Source organism: Physella acuta, unplaced genomic scaffold (assembly GCF_028476545.2).
Source record: "Physella acuta isolate Inbredline_101_S28 unplaced genomic scaffold, ASM2847654v3 ptg000564l, whole genome shotgun sequence".
Classification (NCBI taxonomy): Eukaryota; Metazoa; Mollusca; class Gastropoda; family Physidae; genus Physella; species Physella acuta.
Genome location: NW_026732083.1, coordinates 16,683 through 44,590, shown reverse-complemented (window position 1 = coordinate 44,590; position 27,908 = coordinate 16,683). Strand labels below are relative to the sequence as shown.

General features: G+C 37.1%; 1 protein-coding gene across 6 annotated transcripts; it reads left to right on the top strand.

Annotated features, from left to right (window-relative positions):
- Positions 1-1,854: 1,854 nt before the first annotated feature.
- Positions 1,855-27,358, top strand: LOC131946587 (glyoxylate reductase/hydroxypyruvate reductase). 6 transcript variants are annotated; one of them, XM_059307454.1, is made up of 5 exons: positions 3,156-3,335; positions 3,479-3,579; positions 12,078-12,958; positions 25,616-25,786; positions 26,050-27,358. In XM_059307454.1, exons 3-5 carry the CDS (start codon positions 12,703-12,705, stop codon positions 26,769-26,771), a joined length of 1,149 nt encoding a protein of 382 aa, XP_059163437.1. In that variant the 5' UTR covers positions 3,156-3,335; positions 3,479-3,579; positions 12,078-12,702; the 3' UTR covers positions 26,772-27,358. The 6 variants fall into 6 exon arrangements, with proteins under 6 accessions (XP_059163441.1, XP_059163437.1, XP_059163436.1 ...); XM_059307458.1 differs by lacking the exons at positions 3,156-3,335; positions 3,479-3,579 and adding an exon at positions 1,855-1,874; XM_059307453.1 differs by lacking the exon at positions 3,479-3,579.
- The last annotated feature ends 550 nt before the right edge of the window (positions 27,359-27,908 follow it).

Here is a 27,908-nt window from a genome sequence, read left to right as displayed (position 1 = left end):
TGTTTATTGAGTACCTGTTTTTACATTTATATAGCATGTTTGTATGAAAATTTGTGATACATTTCTTTTTGCATTCTCTGTTGATTTTTACTGTAAATTAAGTTTTAAACAAAGGCTCAATGCAACCAAAGTTAAAAACTAAAATCATGACAACTCAAAATATTTTATCAAACTAATAAAAATTTTTAAAAATGTGAAGCACAAAATATTGATTACATGTATATTAGTTTCAGATATCTTAGAAATAGTATCTCCTATCTCAAAGGGTAATTTTTATGTGTGTGGTGTAATTATGCAGTACAAAAATTTTAAACAGAAGTATTATATTTTTTACATTCTCTTCACTTCCTTTTGTTTCTATTGCTTGTATTGGTGATTTAGTAGTATTTCCTGCCACAAAGTTGTCACTGAATCATGCATGAACCCAAGCTTTGATTATAAATGATCTTTCTTTATGTGTGGTTAATTTACTGTGTACATTGTACCTGGAAATTATGTTTAGATTAACTTTAGTTTGATCTGATTATAAATTATCTTTCTTATGAGTGGGTTTTTTTTTTTATGTATCCACTATGTACATTTTACCTGGAAATTACATTTAGATAAGCTTTGGTTTGTTACTTAGTGTTCTGATTTACTTTTAGTAACAATATTTTTTCCATTAAATTTGATAAGCTTCATAGCTCCACATTTGATAATGGTATCAGTCATTGCACAGAAAAAGTCCTTAAAATTTTAATTAAATACTAAGTAAGTACTTTGGTAAGGTCACTGTATGTCATATATATCAGTTTCATAGTTAACAAAATGGAACAAAATTATTCTTAGCTTTTGTTGTTCAAGCATATTTAGACATGTTTGTTTTAATATTTTTATTCCACCAATATAGTTTTGTATTAGAGAAGTTAATTTTTAACCACTTAGAAATGAATTTTTAAATTTTTAACATTTGTAATACAATTCTTTGGATGTCATGCATTAAATACTTTTTATAATTTGTGCACTATGTCAATGGGTGATAAGTTATTTTAAGATGTTTCAAGTAGCAATGTTAACCCTGTGTAGATCAACCCTATCCTTAAATATGTATATGCATGTCTTCTATGGTGCTTGATAGCACAGCTTCTGAATAAAATGTACTGAAATCTAGTGATCTTCAGAAAATTATGTTGCAGCTTTGACTCTTTTCAAGCAATTATGTTTGAAATATTTTAAAGCAAATATAAAATGATTGCTTTATAAACTGTTATTTCACAGACAAAAAAAAAAGGAAAAAAATTAAGTATTTATTAGACATTCATGGTTGGCAGTTAGGGTTGAATTCTTACCATTATGATTACATTGAACTTGAAGTTTTAACATGACTATTAGTAACATTGTGTACCACTGTCCATAGTGTAGAACAAAATGTAAAATCTAATTCAATTTATAAAAAATAGCTTCTGCTTTATTTTGTTTAGTAAAGAAGGTCGCCTTAATTCTTGCAGTTAAATGGATATGAGACTAGCTATGTCTACAGTTGATATGCATAGCTGGAAGATAAAACTATCAATATCTCTATACATTAGTTACATAAAATAAACATGACATATTCTCATCTGCTTTCTGCTTGTGTAATCCAGACACTAATCTCACACTTAAGCAGCTTTAAGCAGATTGTGAGCAGGTGTATGGTACCTACACGTCTGGATTAGTGAACCAGGAAGTGGTTTTTGTAACTTTAAATAGTACATCCTGGATGTAGAAATTTGACCTGCAGGGCATAGCTGAATCTATGGTAAACGTTTTGTAGTGGCGGATACCGGATAGAGCAGTAGGCTGTGTACAAGGATATGAAAAAGGTAGGCGCTCCGAGGGAACAGCTGTGTTATGGGGTAGGCATATAGCTAGTGTAGTAGAAACTAAAAAAATAAAATATATAAATATACATCCGGATTTATGTGCAATCAAATTCACGAACAAGCATTATATCTACAGTATTTACACTTTATTTTTTAATAATTTTATATTAATAAAGTTCATTCTTACGTAGATTTTAATTTTTTTCAATATCTAAGCTCAGAAATTTAATATTGCTAGCGATAAGGCTACATGGTATCGAATCGTGACTCTTACTACAACTGTTTTTCACGATCAACAAGAAATACAAACATGTCATGTTTACAATCAGTTATGCTTTAAGAACTATTATGAAATTTGTTTGCATACCGCACCCTTATCAGTATCATTCTTGACGATTGGATTCTACCAAGTTATTAAAATGTTGACCAACAATGAAGTGCCGCACACACAAAAATTAATAAACAGCAACCAAAAAACTCTCTATATCTTGTTTCACCGGCCTCCGTCTAACGAACATTGTTTTTGTTTAGTTAACAACATAATAGGTTGATCAAATAAATGTACAAGTTGGCTGTTTAATTTATCTTTCATACTCATAGACTTCTTTGGGACTTAATTTGTAAAAAAAAACCCAATAACAACAACAAACAATAACACCTCAACGACAAACAGCATATCGTATTTTAACTAACCACGTCAACCCGACAGGTGCGCTCTAGTGTGTCCACACCACACATGTTTATGGAAAGCCCCGCTGGGTGGACGTGACTAAAGCCATCCCGGCCTTGACGATGGGTTCAAGCAAGGAGCCTGTTGGTCTAGTCTACATTACTACACCGGTTTTATGATGTGTGACCTTTAGGTTCTCGGTGTTGCTCATAAAACACACTTATACTAAACATGTTAAACAATATAGCGCTAGTATCAGCTTGAAAGTAATAATAGGCCCCTAAGTAATAATAAGTCGTGGAGTAGACTAAATATTTAGAACAAAATGATTCTAGATTCACAACTTTTATTTATATCCAATTCTTATCTTCATGCGACAACGGTGTGTGTGTAGTGTTTGTTTTGCCACAGTGTGTGGATCTCATGTCATGCCCCGCTTTGCTGATCGTAATTTACAATGGATCTAATTGAATACAATTTTTAATTATCCTACTAATATATAAGAGGGTACTAAGTACAAATGTTTCGGTTTCAAAATTCTGATTATTAAAAATGCATTGCGGAGTGGTCCCCCTTTATTTGAAACTGTTTGTTTACAGCTCTGCAGGCCTAGAATTCGCCCAGACGCCAGCCAATAGTTTCCATGAAATCGGTCACTCCCCCAGTTTCAACCAATCGGTAAGCTCGAGCTCGGAAAAACAACTAAAAATAACCCTTGTTCGACCATGCTGTTTCCCCCGGCTAACTCAGCTGTTAGTCTCTCAATCGGATCACCGTACTTGTATATCTAGCAATATTTTCCTGCTTAAACTTGGATTGCATACGTGAGTGATACGCATTAGATTGCACCTAGTCTTAAATTTTCAGACTTTTCCATTTGACGCTCGTAAACAAGCCAATGCAACCCGTATGTATTAGTATTAGTAGTTAGATTTGTATTTTTTTCCTTTTATACAAAAATTTATAGTGAAACGTCGCACGCTGAAGTTTGAAAGCCGTGTGTGAACAGGTGCACATCGACGTATTTCATTGTTCACAAAATGTACTAAAGCCTTTGAAACGCATAAGGTAAGGTGAATATAATAGTTTAAATATATAAAAATATTTCTTTTTCTAAATGCGTATTATGATAAAAATGCGTAACAACAAGAAGAATCTATTTCGTACTTAGAAGAGTGACAATGTTGAATGTAAAGCCGTAATGAAGAACTAGTGCAATGTAAATATAGTGTGCTACGTGTAAGACTATTATAATAGTGACTACGATAGCCAGACGGACACTGTCCTGTAACAGAAGGACTCGTCTAGCTATTTAGTCAATATAGCTTTGAGTTTTCTAATATATGATCCAGACATTGATGTTGTTTACGTTACATCTCAAGAATACTCTACACTAAGGTAGGTGTGGTCTAATGCAGTACTTTTCTCTTCCTACCTAGCATTTTGCCATTTAGTTCATGTTTGCTTAAAATGCATAGGTAAATGTGTAATGGAATTGGCCGATAGCCTGTACCAGACCATACAATGACAAACTAATATAAGCAACCGAGAATAACAATTGATGCTGGATAATTACATAATTTCTTAAAGGAAATTGTCCTTTGATATAAACTAACCAAAAACAGCAATATGCTTTTTTTAACTCATAGGGGCGTACTTTTAACGACAAACAGACAAATGCATCTAGATAAAATAGATCTAGATAAAATAAAATATAACACAGATGCCGTTTATACTTTAAAAAATACATATTGTATATAGATTTTAGTAGGTTGGGTATAAAATTAGCATTCTAAGGTAGGCCTATCCATTGCACCCTTACAATTCTCATTTCTCATTCACGTAGACTAGTGCAAATTGTTATTAGTTCAACAAAAGCTAACAGATCACACGACAGTATCTTTATGTCCAATAGTTGATCACTGTGCCGGATTTACGTATAAGCTAAACAAAGTATAGCTCCCCCTCCCCCCCCCCCCCGCTTACTTGGGGGCCCTTAACAGTTATAGAGAATCATGTGGTGGTCATTTTGTTGCAAATTCAATCTTTAACATACATTTTTCCTTTTGTTAAACCTTGGTAAAGGCCGAGATCTCTGTCCACTAAAGTTATATATAAACACACGTTTTTGTCGGCAAAAATATTTTTACAAAATGCGAAGAATTGACACTGAAATATAATCGTAAGATATGTAAGTCTAAATCCGGCTCTGGCTGGCCAGACTTCATGAAAAGTTTACATGTACAATACACATTTTCGTTTAGTAGCCCTAAATACATGAGACCCAAACCCATTAAGATATCTAGATAAAAAATCATTTGTTGATTGAAGACTAGCATCTAGACCATTCCAGGTGAACCACTTGTACACACGTATATGGTGACTACAGCAAGCTTATGTGTAGGCTATATTTTATTTTACATACGCCACTGTTACATAGAAAGGTTAACTAGATTACTGTGTCAAAATTGTAACGCTCTACAGTGGTTTTAATTATAAATGACCCAATATACACACACACGGTGTTTCTCAAGTGCGTTTTGGTCAACATAAAATTTCATTGATTAAAAAAAAAAGCTACTGATATGGCAATGTTTTAAAAACCATTTTACTTTCAAATGTTAGGTAATCAGTAATTAGTGTACTCTGTGTTTTTATTGATAGAAATATAATTGAATTTTTTTTTGCATACTTCAACTTTTTAAAATTAAAATTCTTGCTACATTGTAAATATGGGAATAGGTGGGGACAACTGTTTATATCGTCACTTCATCTTCCCATGGCGGTGGTGGTGTGGAAGGGGGGGGGGGGGGAAATCCGTAGCTATGCTGTATCAGACCATAACATTTTCTTGAATGCCGCTGTTTCACATTAACAAGCTATCAGATCATTAACACACGAGTAATAAACAAACAAAACATCGCGATGACTAGGTCTATGTGTTACTAAGATATTTCATTGGCGTATTTAACGTGCTTTTGGTTTTAAATAATCTAACGCTCTAATTAATAAAAAGGAAACATCGACACACATAGCTTTTGAAAATTAACTATTGTCTTGTCGTTTAAAAAATGTATTGATTATAGATATAGAAGCCTTTACATTATAGAGATTATATTAAAATCAGAAGTAGTCAAAACCGATTTATTCTTTGAGGTAAAGTGTAACAACTCTTTTATTTATGCCGTCATTGAATGTAATACAATTTATTAAAAAGTGCACAGCCTATTAACAATTACTTAACTCTACATTATAATTAGATCTGTGAAACGCCGTATTGCATTGACCCAATCCCGCAAAATACAAACATGAGCTGACCAAAGTCTAACATTCTCCACAAAACAACCTTGACCCTGGCCTCAATTTCGTAGCGAGCGCCGAGCGGCGAGGTCACGGCCTTTAGGTTCAAAGTTGTTCCAGCTCGTGTTTGCATTTTGTGGTTAAACTGCACAGATGAGCAACGACCTCACGTATCGCGTTGTATGATGCACGCCGTCCATAAGTAAGAAGCGTTCATTATTTTGCAGTTAGTCTTTAACTTCTAAACATAGGGCCTGCAGGCTTTGTTTCGTCTTGCGCCGTAGCATAAAATTACATTTTTGTTTACATAGATAAACATGAAATCAAGCAGCGCCCCCCTGCCTGGCCCAACCGTACGGATAAGTATTCATTTCCTATGCGTGTTCCGCTTTTCTCATTTGAAAGTGGAGTTGAGTTTGCTGCTTTTTAAAGCATCCACAGAGCTTCTATTTTAGTATGTAGGGCTATTCAGAAAGTGACGTAATACTTGCATTTTTGAGATATGAGTTTTTTAACTGAGATTTAGCAGTTGTTTCGCAATGTGTCAATTATTGACCAAATTAAGTAATTTTTTTATTTTTTAAAAAGGGGGTGGGAGGGGGTGGGGGGGGGGGGGGGGGGCGGGGTAAATAATTTTAAAAGTATAACGATCAATAAAACTACAAGCTACGCATTAGTCAGTGTTTCTTCCAGACTTTTTTTTTTCTCCGGTCGGTCTGGAAGATTATTGTAACAACCAGAGTCGCTTAAAAATTTCTAAAACTTTAATCCTGTCTAAATCCTATCTTATATCTTATAATAAATATCTCATATTTGAATGTTGATTTACGACGTTGTAAAAACGTTTTGTGACATAGTGGAACCACATGAACATGTTTTATGGGGTGAAAACTTGAATAGCAGTTGAGAAATCGTTTTGAGTTGTGTAATAAATTTCACTGACATTGGGAAGAAGAGAGGACATTCAAGCTCTCTAGTTTTGGTGGTGTAAAATATGAGTCTTATGGCCTTAGAATAATATTAAAGAGGTTTTTTTTTCATCGAGTATAAGAACTTGTTATACCAATATTAAAGTAAAAAATAATGCATGTAACATTTGTTATTAGTGCAGGCCTGGGTTTTTGCATTTACAGAGTATCAAAACTAAATAAATGAACACTACTGCCAATATCAAAATATATTTTACAAATTTACTCTTAAAAAACTGGCAACCTTTGGGTTAATCCCCCCCCCCCCCCCCCCCCCACTTGTCGAAAGTTACTTTAACACACCCCGGCAGGTGATATCGTATTTCTAGCACCGCTTGCCTGGCCTTGACCCTAATCCTACCTCTGACCCCGACAGCAGAACAAAAAAATGTTGTATTGTTCTAAAATAAAAACAACAAAGAATTTCGTTTGATTTCAAGATAATACCGCATGGTATAACAGTAAAAAGCTAATCATAAATCGTACAACACACCTTGTGGGATCTCGTCCAGATGAGCCCAGACAAAAAAATTAACCCCCGCTTACAGCTACAAAAAAAAAAAAAAAAAAGAGTTTAAAGAGTATATGAAAATTATCAAAAGTTATAACTTTATATTTTATTGACGAGGATGAAATTCGGACGCCATTAATGATTTGCGTGAAAAGGTCTGTATTTCGGTACCTTTAACCCTAACCCTCAACAATGTTGCGCTCGTGCATTAGGCTGGCAAAAATGTGTCCGGGCTCAGTGTTTCTTCCAGACTTTTTTTCTCCGGGGGTGCACTTGAAATTTTCGGGGGGGGGGACGGGGGGGGGGGGGGACGGACGGACGACAATATTTTTTGTGGGGGGGGGGGGGGGGGCTTGGAAGAAACTCTGGCCGGGCTTAAAACTTTTCGCGCATGCACTTTTTGCCATAGTGGTGGGGCTTATCTGGACAAGACCAAACCAAAGACCTAAACTAACCATATAGTGAGATAGGACTAAGTCACCAATTCACAATATACATTCGAATGCCGGGTAGTGTCTACCTGATGTAAATTAATAATCTATTATCATGGATGTGCTAAGCAAATACAAAAAATCTCGAGCCAGCCGAGGTCGTGTTGACCGAAGATTACCGCAAACCTACAACCGCATAAACACGCTGAATACCGCATTGAAAGATCCGTGCTGTCTTGTCTAGACTGCTCATGTCACACGCTTTACTACACGCTATTGTTATGTGACGTGTACACACGTTCAAGGCTAGGCGGAGGAAGATTGACGTGTAGAGCGTTATTGTTTATCAAATAGTCGAGCTATCATTTTTTGTGTTAACAGTAACAGTATTAATAGGTCATATAAATAGAAATAGTCTGAGGTTTTAGCCCACACTTTATTTTAATGATGGCGGTTAGTTATAGTTTGCTTAGATGTATCTCGTTGGCATTAAGTTTACTAAAAGGTTTATTAATTGTTCATTGCGATGAATATGGGATTGGGCTTGTAGTTAGGTTCACGGTTAGTGTTTTTTTAAATAGATATTTTTTTCCGGGGAGAGAGTGGGGGGGGGGGGGGGTCACATAGAATGCATGAAAGAAACTCTGTTCAGGGTTAGTGTGCGATATTAAATTATTTAACGATATTGGACATCGGAAGTGGACCTATGCCAAGACCCATTCCACCTTCAAATAAAGAAAAAAAAACTTGTTTTCTTTTCCACCACCCCTAAAAAATAATCACGCTAAGCCTAAACGATAATGATTGTCTGAGTTGACGGTTTTCGGGGCTTGGAAACACTTGTACGAGAGAGGTCATGGCGACAAAGAGATGTGTGACCCCGCTGACCGAGTTAAGCGCCAACCAACAGAATCGATACCTTCACTACCCCGTGTCCTTGAGTAGACGTCATCAAAACATGTGGTTGACTGCAGCATTGTAATAGCGTCGCTGACCTACATGACATCACGCGACGCAGAAGAGATTGTAGGTTTTCTTACAAAATAAAACAGTAATAATGCTTTCTCATGACTTGGCAAAATAGAAGTGTAACGACTTGAAACACGTATGCTATTTTTAAAGCATTACGTAATAAATGGGTAAACTGTAGGCCCCCTCTGCTGCTGATTAGGCGTATCCTTATCCTTTATACCAGGGGTCGGCAACCTTTTGAAGTGGAAGAGCCAAAAGTTACAATTTTCAAAATTTCCCTGGTTTTAAAGAGCCACTAACATTTTTTTTATTTTAAATATTTTATATTTTTATTAAGATTATTAGTATTTGTTCAAGGACCTGGAGAGCCGCATCTTGATATCAAAAGAGCCGCATACGGCTCGCGAGCCGCAGGTTGCCGACCCCTGCTTTATACCATTTTCGTGTAGTCATGTGTACTATTTGTAATTTTATGGTTTATGTTACGTTTTATGCAATAATCTGTTGTTGATGGTTTTAAAAGTATATATTTGTGTAACTATATATATATATATATATATATATATATATATATCCAGGAGATTTATTTGAGATATAATAATAATAAAATAATAACCCTAATCTAACCATAAACCCAACTTTTAACAAGAGGTAGTGTAGGCTTAAGCCTGTGTACTATGATAATTTTTGCCCGTAATCTGTCTTGTCGAATGTGTTGACAATCTTTATCTCAAAGACTAAGACATTAAAGTTAGAATGACCCACTTGAATTCAACTAGATCATGGACTCGACTTACCATTTGACCTGACTAAAGTGAGCTAGCTACCTGTTTTAGATAAGAGCAACCTTCAACAGCATTGCTGTGTCATAATTTATTCCGGTTTACACATCGTCCGTGCAACTGTCTTTGTCACACTCAAATCAATAGCTACCATGTAACATTTCTTTTGTGCATACATTTAAAAAGTACACAACACGATAGCGCGCCACACTCTCCCCTCCTCGTGAACGGAGCAACACGCGAAAAAAAAAAGGAGTGTTTTTTTTAAGTTGACACCGCCAATCACACATAATAAACAGTCGTCGAGGCGTACACACTAAAAGGTACACAGTCGAATGCTGTCTTTGTTTAGACTGGTTGTGGAGGCGTTGTCACGTTTATATCTAGGAATGTATCACATTTTATAAAGGCAGATTGGGAAGACGTAACTGAACTGTGACTTCATAAGAAATCTGAACTTTTAGAGAGGATTTTGTTACATAGACATGATGACTCTTACATAAACAGGTGGACTGTGACATAGGCAGGTGACTGTTACATAGACAGGTGACTGTTACATAGACAGGTGACTGTTACATTGGCAGGTGGACTGTGACATAGGCAGGTGACTGTTACATAGACAGGTGACTGTTACATTGGCAGGTGGACTGTGACATAGGCAGGTGACTGTTACATAGACAGGTGACTGTTACATTGGCAGGTGGACTGTGACATAGGCAGGTGACTGTTACATAGACAGGTGACTGTTACATAAGCAGGTGGACTATTATATAGAAAGGATGACTGTTATATAGGCAGGTGACTGTTACATAGACAGGTGACTGTTACATAGACAGGTGACTGTTACATAGACAGGTGACTGTTACATAGACAGGTGACTGTTACATAGACAGGTGACTGTTACATAGACAGGTGACTGTTACATAGACAGGTGACTGTTACATAGACAGGTGACTGTTACATGAACAGGTCGACTATTATATAGAAAGGATGACTGTTACATAGACACGTGAGTTACATAAACAGGTGGACTGTTACATAGACAGGTGGACTGTTACATAGACAGGTGACGGTTAATACATAGACAGGTGGGCTGTGACATAGACATGATGATTATTACATAGACCTGGTGACTGTTAAATAGACACGATAGACCAGGTGTATATTACATGGACTAGGTATTTGTATTTACAGATTTAGTGACTGTTACACAGACACTGTATCTTGTACATAGACAGTGGTTGTATAGTCATGTCTACTATGGATAGAGTGTGATTTTTTTTGCCGTGTCTAAGATGTAATACATTTTAAAGAATTTTTTTGTGGGGGTGGTTTTTTTTTTTACCCGTTGAAAATTGAATCAGGTTCCATCTCATTAAGTTTAGAGTTGAGAGTCTTTGTTATGGATATGAATAGGCTAGGGATGGGAGGCGTCAAAATATGGTTGGTCGCGTGGTACCCAGAACTAAAATAGACGAGTTTGGTCGGGCTCTAGTTTCGGATGGGAGGAGTTGAATGGGGGAGGGGGGTGCGGCCCGTCACATTATGTCGACATTATTGCCTCATCTTTATCAAAACTCCGTGACCGCATTTTTACTAACACCCTTCCCACAATTTCCCCAAGTATCCGTACAGCACCTTTGTCTTTTTTTTTTAACTTCCTGGTTGAGTTATCTCATCTTGGTAGCCAAAGTAATTCTCGGTTGTCTTTTCATTGTGCTCTTGTCAAACCTACACATTTGAGTTTATACGTTACGGTTTCATTAGAATTATATAAAACATTTTAACATGTGATCGACAGGTACTTTAAGGCAATAAACTGCAGTTCTTTACGTGCATCTCTTGGTGGAAGGGGGGGGGGGATTTAACCAATGTCCGACCCCCCCCCCCCCCCCACTCCTCTCCGGAAGTTAAGTGACCCCCACTCCCCTCAGGAGAAAAAAATGTCAGAAAGAAACACTGATGAATTGAGAGTTAGGTCAACAAACCTACTGTATTTCTTGCATGTATTGGTTCAAGTATGAAGACATGACCTAACATGAACTCTGTTCATATATAAACAACAACACAGTCCTTGCCGTCTGCTAAATTGTTTCGTTCAGCCGAGTCATCGATAAACACCGGAGCACAAGGTTCGAATCACTAACAGACAGGATGTGGAACAAAAGTTTACTCATTCAACTTTATTTACGCTGTGACCTTTTATATGCTAGACACAAGTGTATCCTGTTATAAACAGTTTTTATTTACACATACATATAAATATAGAACAAATATATTAAATATAGCCGTATACAAGACAAAATAGGCTATACTAGAACAAAATATCACAACAGAAATATGTTAAGTTACTATGTTAGTGTGATATATATATATATATATATATATATATATATATATATATATATATATATATATATATATATATATATATATATATATATATATATATATATATATATATATATATATATATATATATATATATATATATATATATATATATATATATATATATATATATATATATATATATATATATAAACACACACATACATATGTCTTATTAACGCCTGCTTACCCTTCTATTTTTTCCCTACAGGATCCAAGGCCAAAGTACCCGGATTTGAACAACAAACGAACTGTGTCACTAGACCGATCCCTTACATCAGCTTTCATTGAGATACAACAACCAGCAACGTTTAAAACCATTTGAATCGTTGACGACCAACATGCTTCTGTTTAGCCCTCCATTCTGAAAGTTGTTCTCCCTCGCTGTTCGAGGACTTTATTCTGTGATCTGTTTGTCAAAGATTGATCTGAACAAGAAACTATAAATGAAAAGTGTGTTCAATAAAGAAAAGAACTCGTTTACCTTGATTAAAGTTTTGATTAAAAGGAAAAGCCAAACATCTCTAGCGACAAATAAGTTCTAGAACTTTTTTTAAAGCACGTTTTGGACTTAAAGCTTATTTTATTAGCTTTAATTGTGTACATTTTTTTTGTTACATCACTTATCAGGTGCTACACTTTGTTGCTATTTTCGTCCAATTTTGACAAGTCTTTCATAGTTATAAACTAGGTCATATTTGTTTATTTTTAAACCGGTGTTTTGTTGTAAAAAGATAGTTATTATCAATTGACTGAAGGAAATACCCACAAAACATTCCTACGGTTCAAAGTTCACCTGGTGAATTCCTCTTTGGACTGGTCGTCTGCCCGCAAGGATGAACTGCTACGCGACGTCTGCCGGGATGGCCCAAACCCGAAAGTCCAGCCGCCAGGCGTGTCGACCCCTGGTGTACGTGACCAGACGCATCCCCCAGGAGGGCGTGGACATCCTGCTCAAGGCCTGTGACGTCAAGCAGTGGGACGCCGAGCAGGCCGTGCCCCGGGGGGAGCTGCTCCACAGCGTGGCTGGGGTGGAGGCTATCTTGTGTATGCAAGGGGACGTCATCGACGCCGACGTGCTGCAGGCAGCAGGTAAGAGATGTCCAGATTATGTTTAGACAGGTTGTGTCCAGATTATGTTTAGTCAAGGTGTGTCCAGATTATGTTTAGACAGGTTGTGTCTCGCATGGGCCGTATCAGGCGTGGAATTTGTTGTGGTAGTTCAGGTAAGAGATGTCCAGATTATGTCTAGTCAGGGTGTGTCCAGATTATGTTTAGACAGGTTGTATCTCGCATGGGCCGTATCAGGCGTGGAATTTGTTTTGCTAGTTCAGGGTAGACATACCCCCTGAAGTTAAATATATAGTTCTAGACGAAATTGTTGATTCAGTGGTGTGGTGCTGTTGAGGATGTGAGGGGGGGGGGAAGGGGATACGATATTGGACTTTCATCTTTTGTCGTACGGGCAGCGTTGTTTTTGAGACATCTTTTCGGGGGGGGGGGGGGGGGGGCGGGACCGCCTCCCGAAACACGTCTGCCCCCTCCAACTAAATATAATCTATATAGAAAATGTATACTTGTTGTAACACCCCCCCCCCCCCCCACCCCCCAGAAAATTTAGTCCGCTCCCCTTCCCAAAGTTTCAAGTGCCCCCCCCCCTAAAAAAGGCTGAAAGAAACACTCTGTACGGCTAAACAAAAAAAAGTTCTTTTGTACAAACGTGAATCTTTCTCAACCAAAGTTCTACCAGCTCGCTTGCATGCCGTGTATGAGACCAATGCAGTGGATTTGGCTTCCTGGTTCTTTCTTGTTTATGGTGTTATTAGGGCGTTGTTTACAGTATTGCACAAGAACCTCTGTGTTAACAAGACATAAAAAAACGGGTTAAAGCTGCAGAACATAGCAGATCCGACCATTCAATAAACCCATAACGTTAACGCTCAATACTGATATCGCCTGTAAAATGCTAGCACGCTAAAACGTTTTAAAAAGATCTGAAAGTGATACAAGTGCTACCAGTACTTCAATGTAAAAGTACTTTTTTTTTTTATCTTAAGCTGAAGTTACCTTAACGTCCTTAAACTGCTTTCTACCTTTAAATGTTATAAAGTGGATTTTTAAAATGTTATGAAAAAAGTGGGATTAAATAAAAAAAAAAAGAAAAAAGAAAACGGCTATCGCTGACTCGCTTGTCAAAATTTGAAGTTTGAACCCGAAATGGTATTATCTTGTCCTATCACCAGTCCTGCTCGTGTCGAGTTCGGTTCACGGACTTGCCCCTGTTTGTGTTTTTAGTGTTTTTGAAGTGCGGGCTGTACTGAGGTTATCTAAAGAACTCGGGTTGTTGCCCTTAATAGTAATACCGTGGTACCAAGGGAGAGAATCTGACGGAACGGATTTCAAAGTCATTGATCAATTTCAGTAAAGATACCAGAGTTTAAATATTTGGATTTAAAATTTCAATGTCTATATACCATACTAATCAATTCCCTAATATTGCAAAGGACTAACCAAGTGACTTTTGTGACAAGTTAATAAGGGAGTAAACTAATATATTCACTCGCAACCCACCACTAATTGGGGATCAGATAATATTCTCTAACCAGATAAGTTCAGTACAACGGGTCTTTTCTAAAAAATAATGTTTTAATCTTAAAAAATAATGTTTTAATCTTGACAACACCTGTGTTGAGACTTAACACTGCAGCTTGATGACTCTGTAGTAATGGATTCTTTAATAGCTCGCAACACGCCCTAGTTTTTTGGTGTATTCATATTTAGCTTGTGTTAAAGTGAGATAAAATTGGGGTTTTGGTGTGGGTGAGATGTAAAAATACCTGTTTTTTTATCCTTCGATTTCATTTTGAACCAATGGTGGTCATGTAACAACACTAGCGGTCCTGTATCAAAACTAGTGGTCCTGTAACAACACTAGCGGTCCTATGACAAAACTAGCGGTCCTATACAAATAGTATCTCTGATACTCCATTTATGATCTTCAGACATAAAGTGGATTGGGTGGATGGGGGGGGGGCGGGGCGGGGTAAAGAAGGGCTACCTATACCTGCCGGCAAAACTTCAATAAGGGACGAAGAACCAATATACTTTCATCAAATACCTCAAATGTAGGGAATTTAATTCAGTTTTCTATGGTTTTTGTTTAATCTGGTACATCTAACATGCTGTGGATTTGGGAACATCTAAGAGATAAAAATCTGAATAAGGAGCTCAGCTGTTTGATTCAGCCAAGCTTTAGTGGTGTACCGTGTAGGTACACGTCTAGACCACGTGTCGCCATCTCTGTCCTGTGTCCGTACAGCTCTTGGTGTGTGTCGTTAGGTTTCAAACTCTCGGTTCTGTAACACGTTGATACTGTGTTGAGGTCGTTACACGTGTGCTAGGTCATTACACACTGAATGCAAACACATCTGTAACACATTAATTGTGTGCTTAGTCATTACACTGACATCTGCAACATATTAAGTGTGTGCTTGGTCATTACACAGGTGCTAGGTCATTACACACTGAATTCTAACCCTCAAATATGCAACACAGTGATACTATGTCTAGGTCATTACACTCTGGTTTCAAAGTCTCATCCGTGTAACATATTGGTAATGTGTCTAGGGCATTACACACTGAATTTAAACACTCAAATCTGCAACACATTGATTGTGTGCTAAGTCATTACAAGCTTGATTCAAAATCTCAACACTGCAACATGTTGTTTTTATTTGTATTGATGCGAATTCAACACGCTCATACCTACGTAACTATGCTCTTTTGACCTCATTTCCTATTTAGGCTGCAGCCTTTGACCTTTTGCTATTGTAAAAAAAAATGTGTATGCATAAGTCACGACGGTAGAAGTCAATGTAGGAGATTGAACCCGCAGCATAGAATAGGTGTTGGATGCTGTTACCACATGCTGTTTGAGCTTACGTTATGCCGTGCGTCTTTGTTGCACGGTATGTTAAGCACGTTATGTAAATAATTGTTCGTGTAAGTCTAAAAAGCAACACCTTTATTTGAGACAAGTTGTCGATTGAATCCAAGACTAAGTACGAAACTAAGGCCAACAAGTAGACCTGTTCTTTCGAAACCGCTGCACCCCCTTCCCACCCTGAATAAAGTACATCACACACTCCCGTTAAAGACCCCTCCCCTCAACACACACAGACTCAAGCAATGAAAACTATGACACGATGACATGTGTGCTTAAGGTCCATTACAGTCTACAGGTGCTCCCTTCCACCACAGGTAGGTCGTTCACCTGGCAATAGACCTCGCGAGTTTCCCTTTGTCTAACTCTGTTATCTATCTTAAATATATATCCCCTGGCCCGGTGGTGTTGTGTTCTACGCTCCATACCAAACGCTATATATTAGTAAAAATGTACTTTAAAAAAATGGATCGCTGAGTTGATAATTATTTTTATCTCTACACAACAATCAATCGTTTTTGTATAACAACAACAATCAATCGTTTTTGTATAACAGTGTGAGAACCATTGGTTCTAGTCCTTAGAAATGCTTAAAGCGTAGATTTCTCTGTACTTAGTCTACTTCCACTCAGCTCTGCCCCCCCCACCTAAAAAATACTCTCATCTGCCGCTTTCCCCCCCCCCCCCCACACACACACATTAAAAAATACTGACGTAAACATAAGGTGATGTAGTGAAGAGTTTTATTTTCTGTCTTCAGTTTTTGGCCTCGTTTTGACGCCGTTCTTCAGGTTTTTGCCTCCAACTAATTCAACAGGTTTTCAGTTTAGACAAGTAGCTCTAAGTCAGAATAAATACCGACTCGGAATCCTGCTGTACGTTTACCTGTGTAACACATCGAATTTTAATGTAACGCCCACAATGATCGTGTTTATATTCATAAAAAAAAATGAATGATAAAAATAATGAAAGGGGTACACAAGACAAACTAAAAAAAAAAAGATAGCCGTCTGTGTTCGAACATTTCAACACAAAGCATGAAGTATTCCTGAGATTAAACACTTTATTTTATGATAGACGGTAATACATATTTATAGTTATATAATTTATGAAATAGAATTTGCATTAAAAAAATAATTCAAATTCAAGCTTTCTCTAGCGTTAGCCCCCGCCTCCCCAGGAGACGCTCCTCCAATTTTGGGAACCACTGCACTAGACAAGTAACCAATGCTTGCAATTTTTTTGTTGTCTGTGACGTCACTTGCTAGCTTACACAGTGGTAAAAAAAAATACACGGAGCTGAGTGGTAGGCAAACATACATGCTCGACATAATGGAGCTTACTCACATAACTTGCAGGATCAGCGGTTCTCAAGTTATTGCCAGAAGGGGCACTTAAGGTCAAGTGATATTGATTGGCGAACTTTTATTTTAATTGTTTAAAACTTTAATGTTAATAGATTTTTTATAGAAGCGGACCGTAATTCAAGCGAAAAATTTAATTACACCTTGTCATATATATATATATATATATATATATATATATATATATATATATATATATATATATATATATATATAATAAGATATATATATATATTATATATATATATATATATATATATATATTTATATGTGTGTGGGTGTTTGTGTGTATGAAGAAGTTGGAAACGCATGGCAGGTAATATCAATATTTTGTTTACCTATACTATTTGTATTGAGCAAAACACTATATTCCTGACGTAGGTAAACGACCTGGTATTTTGTCTAAGGATGAGAACCGTTTTTGTGTAGATGATTATCTCAGACGCAGTTTGTATTACTTGAGCAGGAACACAAAAACTCTGGTTTTAACATCAGAAGCCTTCATTGCATTCGCTGTTGAAAGAGAGTTTGTTAACCTAGAAATTTTGGGCTAATGATACCAGCCTCTCTCTACACACACCTGGGTAATGATGGCTGAGGTTTATTTTTTTAATTTTTTAAAGTTACCTCGGCAAGAATTAAATATTAAGCTCTTAAAATAAATAGGATTACGTTGCCGAATTAAGCATTAGCATTGTGCGTTTTAATAGTTTGTATATTTGCAGAAGGATCCCTTATACACAGTGTCTTATATTTCAGAGTTTCTTCCAGACATCTCTTCGGGGGGGGGGGGGGGGGGGTGTGACAGAGCCCCCCCCCCCACCCCCCCCCCCCCAAGAGTCTACCGCCTTACACCGAACGAAATGGAATTTATATTTTATATAGAAAATATACACTTTTAACAGGTGTCCGCGCACTCCCCCCCCCCCCTCCAAAAAAAATTTCAACACCCCCCCTCCGAAGTCTGAAAACACTGATATATTTAGGTCCTTTTCCATCATGATAAAGTTAGCACCAGGGCTGGTAGGTTAGCTACACTGCATATATTAGCGTCATTTCAAAACACAACACTTCCGTATCTCAGGGCTCCAGCCGAGCCTGAAATAGAAACTGTTCAATCTCCCGAAGCTATCGATTAGCAATATCAACCCGGTGAGACCTAGAACTTCATTGCTCGCTAGTTCAAGGCCAGAGCCAATGACGTCATCAGTCCATCACTCGAGAGTTATAAATCCTATTTTATTCCATGCCCTTGCTCATGCGCTCGAGCTTTTAGAAAATACGGAATTTCTTTTGCTTTTGTCGTTTCTTTCAATATATGAGAGGAATAAAGAAAGAATACAACCTTGATCTTTTTGTACTCGGTCCAAGTAGAAATTCACTACTTTATCAACACACGCACACACACACACATACATATATATATATATATATTTATTTATTTATTTATTTATTTTTTTTTTAATTTATTTATTTATTTATATAAAAGCAATACAGTTCTTACTTCTGAATGTGGAAATGACATAAAATGGTAAGACATCTAAGAAAAACCGGTGACGCCTCAGTTTTGATCTCTGGAAATTAGCGCAGTCTTGATATTATTAAGAACAATAGTGTACTATAAATGATTACTATTACATTCATGTAATTTTACATAGTTATTCAGCTGACACAGCATGGTATTTCTGGCTGCATCTGCAATTCAGCGCGTGCGATAATTTAATTTAAATTTAATTACGTCGAAGTAAACAATGTATTGTTCTACGTATTGAATGACCTGGTAGTGTGTGTATATATATATATATATATATATATATATATATATATATATATATATATATATATATATATATATACATAGGGTCTAGACGAGTAGGCAATGCACCTACGCCTTGCTTACGCTAGCTTTACGGTAGCTACGCCACTGCGAATAGGGACTAATTACACATGCACGGTGGAGCTAAACATCTGATCATAAACTATACATTTTGTTATGGGTTGTCTGGGGGAGTGAGGGGGAGAGAAGGAGTCAACACCGTACATCTCTGTCAAAAGATTTGTTTAGCCCGGGGGAGTGTGTTTAATTAGCGAGACATCCGGGTGCAGGTGGTGAAATCGATGACGTGGTGCTGGTTTTTATTGCCATGTTTGTGGTGGGAAGCGTCGTGACGATGGTTCTAAACATTTTTATAACGAGACCCGCCGCAAGGTCCAATTATCAAAACCCTCGTCAGCACCAGCTGCGCGCTAAAGGTTGCCGGGCATCCACAGTAGATTGAGATCATGGAAGTCACCCCAAATCTTCACCAGTTTCTTCTTCTTTCTCTTCTTCTTCGTTCTCAATCCGTTCTCTGCCCGAGGGTTCGAACTCGAGACTTTTCGTTTTAGCAACCATGAGCTGTACCGACTCGACCACGCCGACCCCTTGCACCTGTTAGATGGGGTGGGTTCGGCTCCGTGTTTATGAATAGACTCAGAGGCGTAGCGAGGTGGGGGGCGGGGACGACGACACATATAATCCCGGGCGCCGACGTTAGAGGGCTCCAAAATGAGTTGGAAAAATAAATTGAAAGCTTGAGGGGGGTGCAAATCGAAATCATGAGGTGGGGGGGGGGGGGGGTGCAAATCAAAAGTTTGTGCCCGGGCGCCGGGACGGGTCGCTACGTCTCTGAATAAACTTGATGTTTCGGTTGTTAAAAAAAAAACATGACTAAATAGTCGAATTATATTGAAGAATAGTGGACGCAAATGCTTTTATCAGTAAGCCTGTGTTGGTCTTTCTTATCTTTATACGTATGTGCCCCCCTCCCCCCCCCCACCTTCCCACTTTCTGTTAACAATATAATTGATAGAAAATCGATGTGTAGACCATTACGTGACGTCAATCTAGTAAAATCTGGCAATAGTAAAAAATGCTAAAATAATTACACAAAATCACCACGATTTCGGAATGACAAATCTAAAAATAGATTGTAGTGCCAATCAATACACCCGTTAACGATAATGTACTGCTGAACATCAATTCAACCTCAGAGGGTCCTCAATATGTATAGCATTAGCCCTTAGGTTGACCCAATCGCATGAATAAGAACTCGAAAGTGTATTGTGGTACAGGGACAGTTAGCTAAAAACATTGAGGACCACTGCGTTAGAGAAATATAAAGCTGACGTAATGCCTGAGTGTGTTGTAAGAACTCAATCGCCCTGTCAGGGAATTTCCCTTTTGTTTGTATTTGAACAAGCCTATCTTTTAAAAAAATCTTGAACTTTTCATCAAAAATCTTGAACCAGCCCATCGAATTTTTATCTTTTAAAAAATCTTTAACATTTTCATCAAAAGTCATTAGAGCTTGTCGAAATATGGTGCTCGGTTTTTCCCATATTTCATTTTTTGTTTCAATGTTAATGTTGGTTTCTCGTATGTTGTGGTTTGATACTGTTACACCGTCACATACATATTCTGAACACCAGGACCTTCAATTTATTTTGTTGCTTACAGATTGTTTTCTGACCACTGTTACCATTGGCTGGTAGAGATGCTGTGTATTTGTTAACTGATCTCCAATTGGCTAAGGAAAAAAAAATATTGTTTTATTTCCCAAATACGTCCCCATTGGCTTGAAAAAAAAAACACAACATTACAATGCGTAGTGTGTGAGGTCCTAATCCTGTTTTTTTTGTTGTTGTTCTGGGTGTCCTCTTTGTTCCTTGATAATTGTCACTTAAAGCTTAGTGGACGAAGACACCCCCCCCCCCCCCCTTTCGCCATGTCAATATGCACATACTTTACTTGCCATTCAGACACAGCCATGTTTTTCTTTGTTATCTTCAACATCAGCTTGTATAGTCCACACAAGTTATTTTGTGAACAGCAGGTAAACGGTCGATACACTTACACTTGCATTCACTCACTGTTTTAAGATTGACGTTTTTTTTTTTCCCCAGCATGATGCAATCATTCAAAATGTTGCCCCATTAGGGGTTCTCTTGTGATTTCCGGGGAGGGGGAGGGGGGAAGGGACCTGAGGTCTCCGCTGGGGAGAAGGCGCGGACACTTGTTAAAGTATATTTTCTATATAAATGATACATCTTTCTATTTCGTCCGAAGCTGTGGACATGCACGTACGTAGGGGGGTGGGGGGGGGGGGGGGACGACGCACCATAGTCGTTTATTCATTTGTATAAATGTTTAAATGTAAGCTTAGATTGTATTCTGGCATCGCTTCTCATGACGCCCTCACTGTGGTACCGCCTGAAGCGGCCCCCCTCTCTCGGCGTCACAGCACTTCACAACACCCTCTGGTTGAATCATTGACACTAATGGCAGACACGCTAGAACGAGCCCACCTTTCTTCTGTTTCTGGAAAAAAATAATTCACGTTATTTATTTCACCTTACCCAGTGGTCTGGTATTTAGGTTGAGCCTTTTTTTTCTTCTGCTATTCTTGTTCCGTGTTTGAATCCGGTTTTAAATGAATTGTTTTGCTGCGTTCAGTGGGATTAGGATTGGGGGAAATACAGTGGCGTAGCCAGGATCGTCCCAAGGGGGGGGGTTCCAATTTTTTACCCGGGGACTAACTTTCGATTTGCACCCCCCCCCCCTCAAACTTTCGATTCGCACCCCCCTCAAACTTTCGATTTGCACCCCCCTTCATACTTTTTATATATATACCGAGGGGTCTATGGGGGGGGGGGGGGTTATGACCCCCCCTAACCCCCCTTGCCTACGCCCCTGGGGAAATATTTTTATTTTATGGTGGTGTGGTACTAGTACTATGGTTTATTTGGTTGATATTTGAAACCTAGTACCTTATTTACGGAGCCATGATTTTTATGAAGACACAGTTTTGGGTAGGAGTTTGGTTTCATTGAGTTTTGGGTGAATACTGTGAAGACAATACGCTTTAGGTTAAGCTCTGGTGCCTAGGTTTGGGCTAAGCTGTGGTACTTGTTCACTTATTTTGTGTGTGTGTGTGTGTGTGTGTGTGTAGAGCTTTGATAACGAGTATTTTATTAGGGAAGCTGAAGGAGCAGTTTTTTATGGGGGGGGGGGGGGGGGGCAAGAACATAATTTTGGATGTAGGCTAGCGATAATTAGTATTGTGTAGACCGTCAAAAACACGCGCTGTTCATGCCATGAAACCATTTATAAACCGTCACAATATAAAAAACTAGAAGCCCCCCCCCCCTCCCCCATAAAGTCAGCGCCATTGAAAGGTGAAACAAACATAAGAGATCTTGTATGTTTTAAAAATCCAGTTACAGTCCCATTATACAGAAGGACGTCCGTATAGACTCAGTATAGAGCAATAAGGTTAATCGATGTTAACTCAGTTTTAAAAAAAAAAGCAGCGTTCATTTCAGCTTTACATTTTCCTCAATTACCGATCGCGGCCATCTTGCTTGACGTCATCACATGACTGCAACTAGTTCATCTCCCGGGCCAACTTTTGAATTCCGTTTTTTCTCTCTCTCTCCCGTTACAGTTTTTTATTGATCTCTTGCCAGAAGTTTACACATGACTGCTTCTACACGTAACAAATATCACGTACACCCAAAAAAAATGGGGTGAGATTTTTTTTAAAAATAACACTCTGCCTTTACAGAAAAAAATATGTACCGACGTCATTGTATCGAAAGTTTTTTTGTTGTTGAAAAATCAACTAGAAAGTGTGTCTGTGTGTGATGTGATGGGGTGGGGGGGGGGGGGTGTCCATAAATGATGTCACGCTTTTTGGGACGATTTCTTTCACCGTCACGCATCGTTAAAAAAAAGACAGAACCCACAAAGGACGACACACTTTAGCTTTACCCCCCCCCCCCCCTCCCATATAGTTTTTATTTTTAAAATTAAAAAAGAAACGGCGAGTTCTAACTCTAAAGTATGTCCATGGAGCTAGGTTTAAGTCTGTAAAATTCGTCAATTTTTATTCCAGTTCACAAGAAGACCTATGTAAAATGCAAAATAAAATTTAAAAAGTACAGCCAAAATTCATTTTAAATATGTTTATCAATTAAATCAAACGTCAAGGGCAGTGTCACACATTTACCCCCCCCCCCCCCTTCCATGACCTCTTCTCGTCACACATTGTCACAAAAGCCCGTTTTCCTTTACTTCTCCAAGTAGTCTGACGTTCTAGGCCAATAAGGAAGACACCACACCCCCCCCCCCCCCCCCCCAAAGAGAATCACTTGTCATTGTTTTTCCCATCTGTGCAGACTCGGTCAGCAACCGAAGAAGATTTAGACTTAAATTCTTTCATTTCGAGTTTTTAAAGTTGGATTTGTATGTTTAAAATTTCAACAGTAGATCTAGCTCTCAAATAATGCGGATGTAACCGGTCTATCTATTTTCGAATACACGCCACACTAACTTATTTTAAGACCTGGTGCGCCCTGGTTGGTTAGCTGGCGCACACCCACTTCACGCCTGGCCAGATAAAACAACTTGTAAGTTGTAACCAGTCACGAACCCAGGGGGAAAAAATTCGGCTAACACGTAGAATAATTTAACCTTGGGTTAAAAGCTGTTACATTGCGCAATACTACTTGCGCAGTTGTCCCGAACAGCTGATGTGTCTATTTTTAAGTATGAATAGAAGACATGCTTAAGTGTGACCTTGTTTATTGGTGAAAACTGTTTTTTACTGAACGATATTTTTTGGGCTGAATTTGTTTTTGGAGACTTTTTATTTACTTCAAATTTTTTTTTTTTAAATTAGAAAATAATCTCGTCAGTCAGTAGTTAAGTTGGGTTTACAGTCGTTAGGTTTTACAGTTCTTATAAAAACGCCGGCAAGACCACATTACCGGTGTTATGTCGCGTTTTTTCTCTTTCTTCTGTTGGTGTGGTTTTTGGATAAAGGCTGAGTGTGATCAGGGCTCATGTTGAGGCTTGGGTTAAAATTGGGTTAGGGTGAGGGTAAAACAGTTTAATTTTTTTTTTAAAGGATCAGCACACACCATTCTATAAATGAAGAAAATACGCCATCTTAAATAATAAATGATACCAGGTTAGATGATGGTAGATCTACCATCTAAATCTCTTAACATTTCTCGACTTGGCTGGTTTTTCAATTCCATCCCTGATTTTTCTAGCTCAAACTTTGAACAAAGTCATGAGTGATTTTTGTTAAATTTTGGCCCTTATTATTCAGTCTAAAGAAACTTTGTAGGCCTACGGTCGAATAACGTAAAAAAAAAAAAAAATTAACAATGAAAATAAATTATAAAACTTTGTTTTGTTTTTAACCATTTTAAAAACGAAAATTAAGCTGATTTAGTGTTACTTCCTATGTGTTTAATGGAATGTAGGTTTTGTTAAAATTCTATTTTCTGGACGTGTCAAGTTAAAATAGGTTACTGGTTTCTGTAGTAGGCTTTACCTGTCTCATTAAAATACTGGTTTCTAGACATGTGTCTAGTCTAGTCCTGCCCTGCCTACACTACTCTATTCACACTCTACATTCATTACACACCATATTTTACACACTATTCTATTCACACAGTACACACTGTGTTCATTACACATGACATTTTACCTACACTTGGCTATTAACGAATTACACAGTACATTCGGTACACGCCACATTTCACACACACTATTCTATTCACACATTACACACAAAATTCATTACACGCACTTCCCTATGAACACAGTACATTCAGCAACACCACCTTTGACACACACTACTCTATCCGTACATTAGGCCTACACCCCTACTGGTTCTCACTGAACACCCGTCCTCCCCACTCAACGCTAACATGTGAGGGAAAGAGAAAAAATCTTTTGGTTTTAAATTTGAATTAAAACATGTAAAAGGGGTATCAAAAGTTGAAAAAAGTGCAATGTAAAAATAAAGATTAAATAACTGCTCTCTAACTTGGAAACTGTTTAATATTTGCTTTTAAATCATTTGTTGGTTTCTTAAAATGTACCATAATTAATGGGTCCCAATGCCATGAAAAAATCATGGCTAAATACTGTTATTAAAAGGGAAGTAATTCGCTTAAAATACAGTTGTTTATATGCCGCAGTTATATTTGCACAGACTATAAAATATTTTAAAATAAAAGTGATGTGCGAGTTATAGATAGTTTTTTTTATCCTAAAATATTTTATTGTCACTGAATCAACATAATAATCTTTAAAATAATTATGTTATGGAATTTAAAAAAACATTCGTATTTATTGCTAATAAAATATTTTATAGGCCTATGCATTTTTTTTTAAAACCAATCAGACTTTATCACTTTATAATCTGGTGAACTAAGAATCTAGATTCTTCTAGGTTTATTTGTAAACTATATTTATACTAAAATGAATAATGTGTGAGGTGAAAAGATTATACTAAAAGTAAAATTAAATCTTTTTAAAATTAAATGTATATTTTTAATTTTTAAAAAGTTAAACTTAACACATTTTACCTTATGTTCTTCCAGGCCCACAGTTATGTGTTATTGCAACCATAACCCCTGGCACCTCACACATTGACATCAAGGAATGCCTAGCCAGGGGGATCGAGGTCATCACTTGTCCAGAACAGCCCACTGATGTCTTAGCTGAGCTGACCATTGCCCTGATGCTGTTGACCATTAAAGAAATGCAGACTGGTATGTTAGTGTATTTTACTTTAGTTAACATTACTCTAAACCTTGTAGATAAACTCTACTTCATCTTCCTTATTTTTAAATTTAAAATATCTTAATTAAGTATTTCTTTGTTACCAATGCTATATACATATTAAAATTAATATATAAAATGTTTAACTGTAAGAAAAGATTGCAAAAGAAATATTTTAAAATATGCTATGTAATAAACAATATGTAGGTTTGTTTTAAAATTATGTATTAAAAATATGTGTTGCTTTTTTAAGATGAAGAGCGCTTACTGCAAATGGATGTTCCTGACCTAATTTCAGACAGACCAGAAGAGATCACTAGCTCATGGATTAACAACAGGCCTCGCCTGATGCGCCAACAGTCCGAGGAGAGACTGGCGTTCCAGTGGATCAACGGAAAACCAGGCAACATGAACTGTCCCACTTGGAGAAACATTGCCCAAAAAACATTTGGGGTGTACGGAATGACCAAACTGGGAAAGAGCGTCGTCAAGTTGTTGAAGAATATTGGCGTGACGCAGGTGCTGTTTGCTGACAAGGATGTGGAGCTGGATAACTCCAATTTGAATATTCTCAAAGCTGATTGCAAAGTTGTCTCCTTTGACGACCTCCTGAGTATGTCCGATGTTATTTGCGTGTGTGGATCATCCGGAGCCCAGTCTGAAAGTGTATTTTGCCGAGAGTCTTTCAAAAAAATGAAGAAACAAGCCATCCTGATAACAACCCAGAGCGAGGAGAAGTCCATTGACTACGTGGACTTGTACGCAGCACTGAGGGACGGGCATATCAAGGCTGCAGGGCTTAATGACTGCAACCAGGAGCCAGTTCCTTTCAAAACGCCGTTGCTGGGGCTTAAGAACTGTATTTTTCTGCCTCAGACACAAGAGAGCGTCTATGACATGAGGCACAAAGTTTCTGTTCTCATCACCAAGAATCTCACTGAGACCCTGAGAAAAATCTGCAAGAATGAAAAGTAAAAAAAAATAGTTCACCACATAAATAATTTACCTCTAGTTATCTAAATTGGGCTTTTGGGTTGTTGTTTTTTAATTACCATATTTGTTAACAATATCACATTATTTAAAAATTAATGTTAAAAAAAAATATTTAGAAACTTGACTTAATCTTAACTTAAAATACTTAATTAATTACACCAAGTATATTGTTTTTGTAATGACTATCTAAATGTTAGTGGAGTTAGTCTTAATATTGCCCATGCAGTTCTATGAGTATTTCACCTCTGTGTATGCAGTGTTTTGCATTGTATTTTAACAGCCTGCAGAGCTTGATCTTTACTAAGTCAATTAAAGCACTGCTTTAATATTTTATAGTCTTTTGCTTATAAAATAGACAAACATTTGCATTGCAAGCATTGTGTGATAAGATATTGTATGTTTTTTAAAATTTGTATTCCATGCTTTCATAAACTGTTACGGGGTTGCCACGTAAGATAATCAGAAATTAGAAACCAAAAATTTAGAAAATATATACCACATTATGAGAACATTTTAATAAAAATTCATCCTGAAATGATTTTCTAAACATTACTATTAATGATGCTGTAATCCAATTGTAATCCAAAGAACTTTTCTAAGGACTGTTTAGATGTAACTATCATTTTACTTATTCATAAGCATTACTGCTATTAGAATCAATCATTGTGTATGTGTGTGTGGTTGGAAAGTTATTGTAATGATAGCTTTTAATTTCTTTGCTAATGTTTTGTATAAAAAAAAATTCAATCCTAAATTTCCTATTCCATTTTCAAAAATACAAAATTCTCCTTGAATGAAATGCAAGTTTATAAAACAATTTGGCTTGTGTTTATTTTATGTCAAGCTTATTTTCTATGGAATGTCTGATTATTCTAAAATTTGGTATAATAAGCTGCTATAATTTGCACAATAAAAGAAATAGTTAAACTTTATAAATATGATGTTCTGTTGTTGAGAAAGATTCTTTTTGACTTGGTATTAATAGGCGGCAGCTCAGGCAAGTCGTCTGCTTGTTTACGCCATTTTCATGTAAATAACGGACTAGTTTTTAATTTGTTTTTCATTCAATTTCTTATGTAAATATTAGAAATATAAATTGATTGATATGTTTACTAACTG